This window comes from Molossus molossus, unplaced genomic scaffold, assembly GCF_014108415.1.
Source record: "Molossus molossus isolate mMolMol1 unplaced genomic scaffold, mMolMol1.p scaffold_m16_p_1, whole genome shotgun sequence".
Taxonomy (NCBI): domain Eukaryota; kingdom Metazoa; phylum Chordata; class Mammalia; order Chiroptera; family Molossidae; genus Molossus; species Molossus molossus.
In genome coordinates, this window is record NW_023425344.1 from 119,902,004 (window position 1) to 119,914,353 (window position 12,350).

Consider the following 12,350-nt stretch of genomic DNA (forward strand, 5'->3'; position numbering starts at 1 on the left):
ATAATAAACTTGATACAGAGGCAGAAGAGCAGGCAATGTGACCACAGAGGCAGAGACTTGAGCGATGCGGCCACAAGTCCACCAGAAGCTGGAAGAGTGGCAGTTGTAATCTCCTGGGTGATCTGCTTTTGATGGGTATAAACCTACATTGTGCTCCATCCATGCTGTCACAAAAGCTAATAGTGTTGAGGCCCCAGGATGTCTCAATCAAAGCTCATCTACAACTTGGCAATGAGTATCATAAAAGTACAAAGGTGTTTAAATAAGGGGTGACACTGTTATAACTCAGTGCCATTGACCCAAACTCCCAGAGGCTGTCATGACAACCAAAGGGGTTGTCAGTTTACTCATTTACTGAAGAACATTCTTCACTAGCTAATCCCTAAGTAAACACTAACCCTTGAGGAATCCTGGGGTCGGCGCCAGGGATGATCTATTGAAAACATCTTGACCTTTGAGATGTCTGGGAAACTGAGTAACAGGTAATTAACTAACTGCTAAATTCCGCTTCTGTAACATGCTTGCTTACACGTAGCAACCCCCCTCACAAAATCCTATAAAAAGGAGCCATTTTAGCTCTCCGCCGCCGCAGTTACTCCTGTGTGGGACACACTGCAGGCCTGCAGACTTAGCTCAATAAACTCCTTTTGTTAAACCCCATCTCGGCGTCTGAGTTTGGTCGATCTCCTGGGTTACAACATTTGGAGGCCCCAGCGAGATCACCTCGAGGTCCCCCTCTGAGAGGGGTCGACCTCCTCAGGCACAAGGCGAGGCGCCTCCATCCTCGCCTCTACAAATTTGATCTTCTGACTGCGGCCAGATTCGGCTTAGGGACTTTGCACCACGTGGTTTTGGTAAGTGGATCGATCCATTTGTTTCTTTGTGTCTTTGGCTCCGGAGCATTTGGTGAGGTGTACAGGCGGGACGCCGCGCACTGTCTGCCTCTAATCAGAGTCAGGACGCTGACTTCTGATTTTGGAAGCCTAGGTGCTTCACTTTGAAGGTGTGTGTGTTCTGTGAGGGTGTGAGACTAGTCTCAGTGATTGTTCTTGTTTGTCTTCTGATTTCGTGTTCTTGTATGTTCAGCCTCTCTTTCTGCTCTAACTGTTTCACTTTCAGGAGGGACGCCATGGACCAAGGACCATCCAGGAAACCGACCCCCCTTGAATGTCTGCTCTCTAACTTTTCCGATTTTCTCAAAAGGTCCTGTAATTATGGGAAGCCAGCAGACCCCGGCTTCCTGAGGACGCTATGTGAACTAGAGTGGCCAGCCTTTGGGGTGGAATGTCCCTCGGAGGGGAGTTTTGACCCTAACCTCCTCTTCGCCGTGCGTTCGGTTGTTTATAGGGTCCCTCACCCAGATCAACGGGTATATATAGATGTCTGGATTGACACAGTATTAGACAAGCCTCCCTATATAACAAAATGCGGAAGGGAGGAGCCCCAAAAGGGAATGAAAGCTAAGGTAGGAAAGCATACCATCATGGTTGCAGCCCCAAAGGAGCGACCGCGGGGGCAACCAAGGAGAGCCAACCAGAGTCCCCTGGGAAAGCACCCAAACACCGGTTATATCCGGTCCCCCCAGGGGATCCTGAGGAATCGCTCCTAGAAGTAATGATGCCCCCGCCCTATGCAGGAAACGCCTTGGGAGGGAAGGCAAGGGCACCCTCAGACGAGCCTCAGGCAAGAGCCCCAGGCCTGGCTGACAATGCCAGACTTTTGAGTCCCTCACATACACGGGACGGCACCCCTTATCAACCAGCCCGGGAACCGGACCCCTCAGTCCCAATGCTCCCATTACGAGAGGTGCCCGCTGCGCCCGGCACTATGGGCCCGGCACGTATGATCTATGTCCCTTTTTCAATTAGCGATTTATATAATTGGAAACAGCAAAACCCCCCTTTCTCGGAGCAACCACAAGCTCTGATAAGTTTATTGGAGTCTGTATTCCGGACCCACCAACCCACTTGGGACGATTGTCAACAGATTTTACAAACTTTGTTCACCTCAGAGGAGAGGGAGAGGATACGCGCTGAGGCAATTAAGGCTGTGGTCGGGGATGACGCTGGCCCCGAGGGCTCAGATGATGAACTGCCTCAACGACCCCCAGAATGGGATCCAAACACTGGGGAGGGGATGCAGAGGTTACGCACTTATCACCGAAACCTCCTCAGGGGTCTAAGGGGCGCTGCTAAGAAACCCACCAATTTAGCAAAAGTAGCAGCCACTATGCAAGGGAAGGACGAATCTCCCACGGCCTTTTTAGAAAGATTATTAGAGGCCTACAGAACTTATACCCCCTTAGACCCGGATGCAGATGGGAATAGACGGATGGTCAACATGGCCTTCGTCTCACAGTCAACCCCAGACATCAGAAAAAAACTGCAGAAATTAGAAGGCTTTGAGGGAAAAAATAGAAATAAGTTACTTGAAATAGCTAGAAAGTTTTTCAGAACCGGGAGGATCCCATTAAGAAGCAAACTAGGCAACTGTCTCGAATCTTGCTGGCAACCCCTAACAAGGGACCACTAGCCACCTATAAGGGGAATAAAGAACCATCTAAAGATAGACCCCAACTTAAGAAAAATCAATGCGCCTTCTGCAAGGCTATGGGACACTGGAAGAAAGATTGCCCCAAGCTAATGGCAAGAAAAGCACAAGAAACCCCTGCACGCTTACTCCTAGAGACTGAGGAAGATTAGGGGGGTCAGGGTTCCATCAATTTAGGCCCCCAGGAACCCATGTTAACCCTGACGGTCGAGGGAAAACAAACTGACTTCCTTGTCGACACGGGGGCCACCTATTCGGTCCTGCAGCAGGCCTCTGGAAAGCTCTTCTCCCAAAAGACATCGATTATAGGGGCAACAGGAAAGCCAAAAGCATACCCATGGACTAAAGCCAGAATCACTGATCTTGGGAAGGGCACTATCACTCATTCCTTCCTTGTAATGCCCGACTGCCCCTACCCATTGCTTGGCAGAGACCTGCTGCAAAGCTGAAAGCAACTATAACTTTTCAAGACAATAGCACAACTCTAAGCTTAGGGAACCAACAACCTTCCACTATCATGGTTACAGTACCCCTTTCTGAGGAATATCTCCTTCAAGAGGAAATGTCACCTCCCACTGGGGAAAGTAACTCACAGGATGTCTTGACTAAATTAGCCATACAGATCCCTGAAGTTTGGGCTGAAACAAACCCACCGGGGCTAGCCTCTCACCAGCCCCCTATCGTTGTGCAATTGGCGAGCACTGCTGCTCCCATTCAAGTCAGACAATACCCAATTCCCCAAAAGGCCAAGGAAGGGATTGCCAAACATCAATCCTTGGAATCCCAAGGCCAACCACCAAAAGGCAGGTACAAGAATTTCTAGGCGCGGTTGGATATTGCAGACTTTGGATTCTAGGGTTTGCAGAAATTGCAAGACCCCTCTATTCATGTACGGGGGGAAAGGAACCTGATTTAACTTGGACTGAAAGGGAAGAAGAGGCTTTTGAAAAACTTAAACAGGCACTTGCCTCAGCCCCTGCCCTTGCCTTGCCAGATACCACCAAACCTTTCCAGCTTTTTGTTGCAGAACGCAAAGGCATAGCAAAAGGAGTCCTAACCCAGACTCTGGGACCATGGAAACACCCAATTGCTTATCTCTCCAAACAGCTTGACCCTGTTGCTGCAGGCTGGCCGTCCTGCATGAGAGCAATAGCTGCAACCGCTCTCCTTGTCAAGGAGGCGCAGAAGCTGACCTTAGGCCAGGACCTCCAAATCATCGGAGGCCACACCACTGAAGCCTTACTCAGGTCTCCTCCTGACAGATGGATTTCCAACGCTCGCCTCACTCAATATCAGGTACTATTATTGAACCCACCACAGGTTACCTTCTCCAAGTCTACTGCCCTCAACCCGGCCACCTTACTCCCCGACGGGAATCGAGGAGAACTGCTCCGCGATTGCCACTCGTTACTAGACTCCATAGAGAGAACCAGACCGGACCTCAAAGACGAGCAAATAGCCAACTCTGACTATGACCTCTATACTGATGGAAGCAGTTTCATCAAGGATGGAACTCGGTATGCTGGGGCAGCAGTAGTCACCAACTTACAGGTAATCTGGGCTCAGGTCTTGCCCCACAGAACTTCTGCACAGAAAGCAGAACTGATTGCCCTGACACAGGCACTCAACTGGGCAAAAGGCAAGAGGGTCAACATCTACACTGACAGCCGCTATGCCTTTGCAACTGCTCATGTGCATGGAGCCCTATACCGAGAAAGGGGGCTCCTCACATCAGCTGGGAAAGAAATTAAAAATAGAAAAAAAATACTCAACCTCTTAGCAGCCACCTGGCAACCTAAGGCTGTGGCCATTGTTCACTGCAGAGGGCACGAAACCAAGCCTAGTCAGACAAAAGAAGGAAATGACCTAGCAGACCGGACTGCTAAACAAATTGCCCTAACTGAGGTAAAACCTATAGAAATACTCCCTGCTCTTCCCCTTCGGGAATTGCCCTCCTCACCATCCTACAGTGAAGAGGAGCTCAACCTGGGAAAGAAGTTAAATTGTTCAACAGAGAAGGGGAACTGGCATCAGCTCCCCGATGGAAGACTACTTCTCCCCAAAGCCTTGGGAATTGCTCTCATTAGAGATCTCCACTATAGTACTCACCTAGGCACATCAAAATTAATCTCTCTAGTCAGTAGACACTTCTATATTCCAGATCTCAAGACTATAGCCACTTCGGAGGTTACCCGATGTTCTGCCTGTGCACAGGTAAATCCAGGGCCTCCCAGACCCCGTGGACTTGGGGTCCGAATCAGAGGGCATGAACCAGGTGAGCATTGGGAACTTGATTTTACTGAGATCTCAACCAGCAAATTTGGATTTAAGTACTTACTAGTTTTTGTTGACACCTACTCAGGATGGACTGAGGCTTTTGCCACAAGGCACGAGACTGCTAACGTAGTTGCCAGACATCTCCTAACTGGGATCATTCCTAGATTTGGCCTGCCCTTAGTACTGGGGTCAGATAATGGGCCGGCTTTCATAGCCAAAATTTCCAAATTAATAGCAGAAGCTCTCAGAATAGGCTGGAAATTACATTGTGCCTATAGACCCCAAAGCTCAGGTGAGATAGAGAGAATGAATAGAACTCTTAAGGAGACTCTTACCAAACTTAAGATTGAAACCGGTGATAATTGGGTAAACCTCTTGCCATTTGCTCTGTTGCGCGCCCGATGCACCCCATATCTCAAGAAACTCAGCCTGGCTCACTGGAAAAACATGGGGGTTGAGACTATATGTCGCTGGATATGACATTGGTACTTTATTAACACCCACAGAGTCTCTAGAGAGCCGGAATAGGGCACCAGCTCCAGCTTTTGGGCCTCCTCAGGTGCCAACGCCACACCCCCTCAATTCCTTTAGCAACTCGCTTCTAACCATGTTAGATTCTGTTTTCTCCCTCTTAAATAGTTCTCAACCTAACACCACCGAAGACTGCTGGCTCTGTGTAGATCCAGCACCACCCTACTATGTTGGTATTGGGGCAAATGCCACGGGTACTCTAGCCCCCATGAACCAAACTTTTAGTGACTCAGACTCACCTGGGGAAGGAACCCTTGCCAACTGTGCCCGAGCCGGCAAGCTCACCCTAGGAGATCTTCAAGGACAGGGGACCTGCTTCATCCTTGGAAACCTCAACCTCCAAACTTCTCCATACAAGGACAACTGCCTGACCAACACCTCTCTGCGAGCTGAAGGCTCAACCCCATGGACTCTGATTGCACCTAGCGGGACTTGGTTTGCATGCTTATCAGGTATCCACCACTGCATTAGCCCCGGGAACCATTCAGATCTTTGTGTTGTTATCTATATAGTTCCCCAGGTATACCTATATGCAGGGCCCACAGGTGCAGCCCATTTTCTAGCCTCAGACTCTCATACTAGACTCCAGAAACGTGTTCCCATTCTGATCCCTGTACTGGTTACCCTGGGTATTGCCGGCTCCACTGCCCTAGGGGCGGCAGCCCTCATTAAGAATGACTTTGCCCTTCGTGAACTGTCAGCCACGTTTTCCCGCGATGTTGAATTACTCCAGACCCAAGTCAAATACCTTGAAAAACAGGTTGACTCCCTAGCCGAAGTGGCCCTCCAAAATCGCAGAGGTCTAGATCTGCTCTTCCTCAAACAGGGAGGCCTCTGTGCTGCCCTAGGAGAGACCTGTTGTTTCTATGCTAACCACTCAGGTATCATCAGACAATCTATGCAAGAGCTGCAAAAGCGATTACGAGATAGAGAGAGAGAAGAACATACCTCCACCTCATGGTATGAGAGTATGTTCAATTGGTCTCCCTGGCTGACCACCCTCCTCACAGCTCTAGTGGGTCCGCTCCTCCTCTTATTCATAGCCTTAGCCTGCGGACCTATCATCCTTAACAGAATCACTGCATTTGTCAAGGAGCGGGTCCAATCAATTAAGCTTATGGTACTAGCCCAACAGCAATATTACCAAAGCTTACCCCTAATCCATGACTAATATAAATCAAGGATTTGATTAATTCACCAGAAGAAGTGGGGAATGTTATAACTCAGTGCCATTGACCCAAACTCCCAGAGGCTGTCATGACAACCAAAGGGGTTGTCAGTTTACTCATTTACTGAAGAACATTCTTCACTAGCTAATCCCTAAGTAAACACTAACCCTTGAGGAATCCTGGGGTCGGCGCCAGGGATGATCTATTGAAAACATCTTGACCTTTGAGATGTCTGGGAAACTGAGTAACAGGTAATTAACTAACTGCTAAATTCCGCTTCTGTAACATGCTTGCTTACACGTAGCAACCCCCCTCACAAAATCCTATAAAAAGGAGCCATTTTAGCTCTCCGCCGCCGCAGTTACTCCTGTGTGGGACACACTGCAGGCCTGCAGACTTAGCTCAATAAACTCCTTTTGTTAAACCCCATCTCGGCGTCTGAGTTTGGTCGATCTCCTGGGTTACAACAACACCTACAATTAAGGCTGTAAGTAATGCAACTTTCTTGCCTTGAACAGAAGAAAAATTTCTGGCTGCATTCCGCCTGCCCGCTTCAATAAAAGAGAGAACTAACTGGTTACACACTGTTGATCATCTATAGGACTATTAAATTCCCCATTTTTAATGCACCTAAATTAAAAAGGTTTTGAATAGACTAATCTATGACCTATGGGAGAGAAAACTGTGACCGGCTGCTGACTCATTGTGATGCTCCTGTACACACTGTGACCCAAATGCATTTCATGCTTCATCCTATGCTGAGCTATTTTGATAGTTTATTCTCATATATGGTGTAATAAAAAAGTGGTCTAGTTTCAGTTTTTTGCATTTATTTGTCCAGTTTCCCCAATACTATTTATTGAACAAACTACCTTTACCTTGTTGTATATTCTTGCCTCCTCTGTCATAAATTAATTGACCACAGGTGTGGGTTTGTTTCTGGGCTCTCTATTCTGTTCCTGTTGGAGGTTTTAGAATCCCAGAAAATAGCAATTTGAATGATTACCTTTTATAGTGTACACGAGTTATTATTTTCTAAAGGACCTAATCTTGCTCACTTCATATTTTCTGCTAAATTGGAATCTGTTCATATATTTCCCTTGGCCAGAAAGATTCTGAAGAAAATTAGAAACCAATGTGTACATCTAAACTTAGAGTTCAAACTAAGAACACAAGTATTAAGAAAACAAACAAATAAACAAGAAAAACCCAACTTTAATCAGCAGATGCCGACTTAATGAATTAAAGACTTCAAAGTCAGACCCAAAACAATAAAACTCCTAGAAAAAAACAGGCAGTAAATTCTATGACATCACTCTTAGTAATACTTTTGGGGGGTAGATGTTCTTGGACAAAGGACACCAACAAATGGAACTACAACAAACCAAAAAGTTTTTGCACAGCAAAGAAAACTATCAACAACACAAAAAGATAACCTACTGAATGGGAGAAGATATTTGCCAATGACACATCCGATAAGGAGTTAATACCCAAAATATGTAAGAAACTCATACAACTTAACACCAAAGAAAACAATCCAATTAAAAAGTGGGCAGCAGACCTAAACAGACATCTCTCCAAAGAGGGCACACAGATGGTCCATAGACATATGAAAAGATGCTCAAAGTCACTAATCATCAAAGAAATACAAATAAAACCACAATAAGATATTACCTCACACCTGTCAGAATGGCTATCATCAATAAATTAACAAACAAGCGTTGGTGAGGATGTCGAGAAAAGGAAAACCCGTGCACTGTTGCTGGGAATGCAGACTGGTGCACCTATTACCTAACTCAAAGGGTTCACCTCTTGGGGGTAATGGTTGTCCATAAATAGTTTTATTTATTTGCAGAAAGAAAAAGAGATGGAGGATTCAAATCCAAAGCTCTGTCTCCCTCATGGGAGGCTTAGCCATTGCTTATATATACTATTTGGTTAATTAAATCTTTATTTCTTCTTTGCAGTTGGCTACACACTTAATCCGGTCAGATTTCAGTCAAGCTCATCCTGTTTACAGCTGCTTCTATAAAATACTGTGCTACATTTTAACACTTAGCAAGAATAGCATTTAGTAAGAACCACCCAGACCTTAAGATCCTTGTCCTATCTAACACAGCCACTATAGACAACAGTATGGAAGTTCCTCCAAAAATTAAAACTAGAACTACTCTATAACCCAGCAATCCCACTTCTGGGTATTTATCCAAAGAAATCCTAAACACTAATTCAAGCTATCATATATATTGTTGTGGCGCGAGAGAACCTAGAGATCACCTGAGCCAAATTAAAGCCAAATAGAGAGCAAAGCCGGCCGGCGACTGATCCCCAGTGCTCGGAGATCAGCCCCGACCTTCAGCTGATTGTTTATTTTATAGGGGGTTTGTTACAAACTTCTGCAACTGGCATTTCTTGTTGGCCTTGGGGAAGAGCAAGCAAGCAAGTACAGAAGCGGAGGCAGTTAGCAACAGATAAGCAGGAGGGAAGGGAGGGGGGAGGGAGCTGAGGCAAAAGGGAACTGGGTGGACTGGGTCAGCACACATCCATCCTGCTATTCATTCTATTTTCTGAGTTCTAAAAACTAACAAATTCACTTAGAGGACAAATTCATTTAGAGGAGTAGCAGGCCAGCTGGTACTTCCTCAGGTTGCTTCTGAAAGCTTCATAGTTGGCCTTTTGTTTATTTAATCAGGACAAAGTGATAGGAGCAGGCCAGTACAATATCTCTCTATTCATTGCAGCATTGTTTACAATAGCCGTAATATGGCAGCGACTTAAGTGTCCATCAACACACAAGTAGATAATGAAGTGCCAAAAACATACAATGGAATATGACTCAGTCATAAAAAAGAATGAAATCTTACCATTTGAGACAACATGGATGGACCTGGAGGGCATTAATGCTAAGTGAAGTAAGTCAGACAGAGAAAGACAAATACCAGGTGATTTCACGTATACATGGAATCTGAAAAACGAAATGAAGGAACAAACATGAAAAAGAACAAACTGATGATTGCCAGATGGGAAGAGGGTTGGGGTGCTGGGTGAAAAAGGTGAAGGGATTAAGTACAAATTGGCAGTTACAAAATAGTCATGGGCATGTAAATTATAGCACAGGGAATATAATCAATAATATTGTAATAACTATATATGGTGCCAGGTGGGTTCTAGATTTACTGGGGGAATCACTTTAAAAGTTATATAAATGTTTAACCATTATGTTATACACCTAAAACTAATATATTTAATGTCAGTTATAATTAAAAAAAATTTTTTTTTTCTTTTAAAGATTGAGCACTGGGCTGGGAGGTGGGAGAGCTGTTGATCTGGCTCTGGTTCAGCTCTGCCCTTGACCATGGCTCTCAGAGGCATGGAAAATAATTTGAGGATTAGTTTCCTCCCTCCAAAATAAAACAGTAATACCAGTCTCTTACAGTAAAATATAAAGCTGAGATACAATGGGGCCAGAAAAGTACTTTGTAAACTATAAAATGCTCTGCACCTGAGAGGTACAGTTACTGTTACAAGCAGTGTTTTCTCAGTAGTTTCCCCCAATTGGTTGATTTACTTTCCCAAGGGACTGGGACCTCCAAGACTGGTAATGCCCTACTCCACCTTCCTTTTCCCTAACCCCGGTTCCCTGGGGAAAGCAGAGCTGAGAGGAATAAGCAACAACTTCACCTACATTTCCACTGGGACACGGTAGCAAGGGACACACTGCCACCTATGTGTTCATTTCTATCCCATCTTGTCACAGGATTTGAGGTGAATTCCAGTCTAGATAACTGCTCACACATGAAGAAGCAGGAAAAAGGTCCAAATGTCCTGTGTCCCTTTCTTCTGGGAGAACATGTAACACAAAATCACAAAACTGCACCGGCAGCACAGAACTCCCTAGGAGCCTGGGCCAGGTGGACCCCGCTTCTCTCATCCTACTGCCTGCCCTAAGTCTCCTGAAGTTCCCTGAGGCCCAGTGTTGTCATGGCAATGCCCACAAAGCAGTGATGGGCAAAACTTCAGCAGTCAGAGGCAGACACCATCAATTCCTGTCAAGCCACACCCCTGTCAGAGCCCCTTCACTTTTCAGGGACCGGTTTACCCCAGATTGCTGTGGTCTGTGCCCATCTTCCATTCCTCAACTCATAGTCCCACCCACACCACTGGCTCTTCAAAGACTGTCACACTCTTGCCGTGGCTGGTTTGGCTCAGTGGTTAGAGCGTCAGCCTGCGGTCCAGAGAGACCTGGGTTCGGTTCCTGCTAAGGACGCGTACCTCGGTTGCAGTTTGTCCCCGGCCCTGGTTGGTCATGTGGGTGGCAGCCACTCAGTGTGTCCCTTTCACGTCGATGTTTCTCTCTCTCTCTCTTCCTCTCTCTCCCTCCCACTCTATCTGAACAAAAAAATAGAAAAATGTCCTCGGGTGAGGATAAAAAAAAAAAAAAAAAAAAAGACTGTCACACTCTTCAGGCATATGGTAGACTGAGGCCCAGAGTGATCTGCTGCTTTGCTCAAAGTGTCCCACAGGCAGAAGCAGGCCAAGTGCAGGGCACCAAACTCTGCCCTGTGAAGAGCTGCCTACCAAGAGCTGGTCACTGATCTTGAGCTTCTCCATCTGGGTCTCCAGAGGTCTCTTGAGCAGGGACTTGGTCATGGCATTCTGAGCCATCATGGGTGTGGCTGTGTTCAGGTCCTTCACAGTCATCACTGACAATACTGGGTCCCCGATGAGGAACTGGACATTAGCACCACGGACAGCACAGCCCCATCCTTAGAGGCCAACTGTTGAGGGAAGGAGGCCACAAAGGAAAAGTTCTCACGCTGTCGGGATGGCTCAGTGGATTGAGCATTGTCCCATGCACCAAGAGGTCACTGGTTCGATTCCTAGTCAGGGCATACGCCTGGGTTGTGAGCTCGATCCTCTCTTTCAAAAACCAATAAAAAACATTTTTTTTTTTTTAAAAAAAGAGAAGATACTCAAGGGGCTGAAGCTGCAAGGTCAGGCCCACTGAGACCACTCAGCTTAATTCACCCACCTGGTCACTAGACCCTCATGGATAAAATGGTGTCCCTAGGTACATGGGGTTAGGTATTTGGAACAAGGATGGGCTTCCAGCCTCCTGCCATGATTTTCTGGTCTCCTCCCTACTCCCTTCCCCCTGCCCCTGATGGCTACTCACAGGATATGCGGCACAAGCCCCCACTCTCTCTGCCCAGAAGAGCCGAGAAGCCCCTCACCTTGCAGGGAAAGACACTGAAGGCTCATGTCCTCAGAGCCCCTCTCTGAAAGGAGTCAACAAAGGGCAGGAGCAGAACCACACCAGGCCCATAAGGGGTGTGGATCAGCTCAGTCGAAACATGATCATCAGCTCACAGGCAGGCACAATCTGTTAACAAAGGCAAAGGAAGGGTTGAGTGTGGTGAGCACAGGCTGCCAATGACATCGCCCAGGGCCCTCCCTCACCTCTCTCCCCCTTGCACTGGGCAGTGTCAGGTATCCTTAAACTCTCTGTTTTCACATGAGAAAACCAAGGCTAAGAGGGGTTAAGTGACTCTTTCAAAAATCACACAGTCCCTAAGTGAAATAGGGAAGATCTGAATACAGTTCTGAATGACTCCAGAGGCAATGCTCTTAACTACCACACTGTACTGACTTGATTCTCAGATAAACTTTTCATTTCTGTGGTCTGAAGCTAGATGTGACTCAAACTAGAAAACTATCTGGGCTTGAATTAGTTAGAATCACATTCTGGGCTGCTCTACCAGCAACCCCAAGCAAAGGGCTTTGCCAGCTTCAGGTGCTGGAGTCCTCAAAGAAGTAAATACA

General features: G+C 46.6%; 1 protein-coding gene across 1 annotated transcript in view; it reads right to left on the bottom strand.

The window, feature by feature from the left end:
• The window catches only part of STOML1 (stomatin like 1), a 31,599-nt gene extending 19,695 nt beyond the window's left edge, over positions 1 to 11,904 (bottom strand). Inside the window, 4 exon segments of the mRNA XM_036272522.1 lie at positions 11,106 to 11,275; positions 11,278 to 11,305; positions 11,762 to 11,868; positions 11,871 to 11,904. Coding sequence (XP_036128415.1) covers positions 11,106 to 11,275; positions 11,278 to 11,305; positions 11,762 to 11,868; positions 11,871 to 11,889 — 324 coding nt within the window. The 5' untranslated portion in view covers positions 11,890 to 11,904.
• Positions 11,905 to 12,350: the final 446 nt, after the last annotated feature.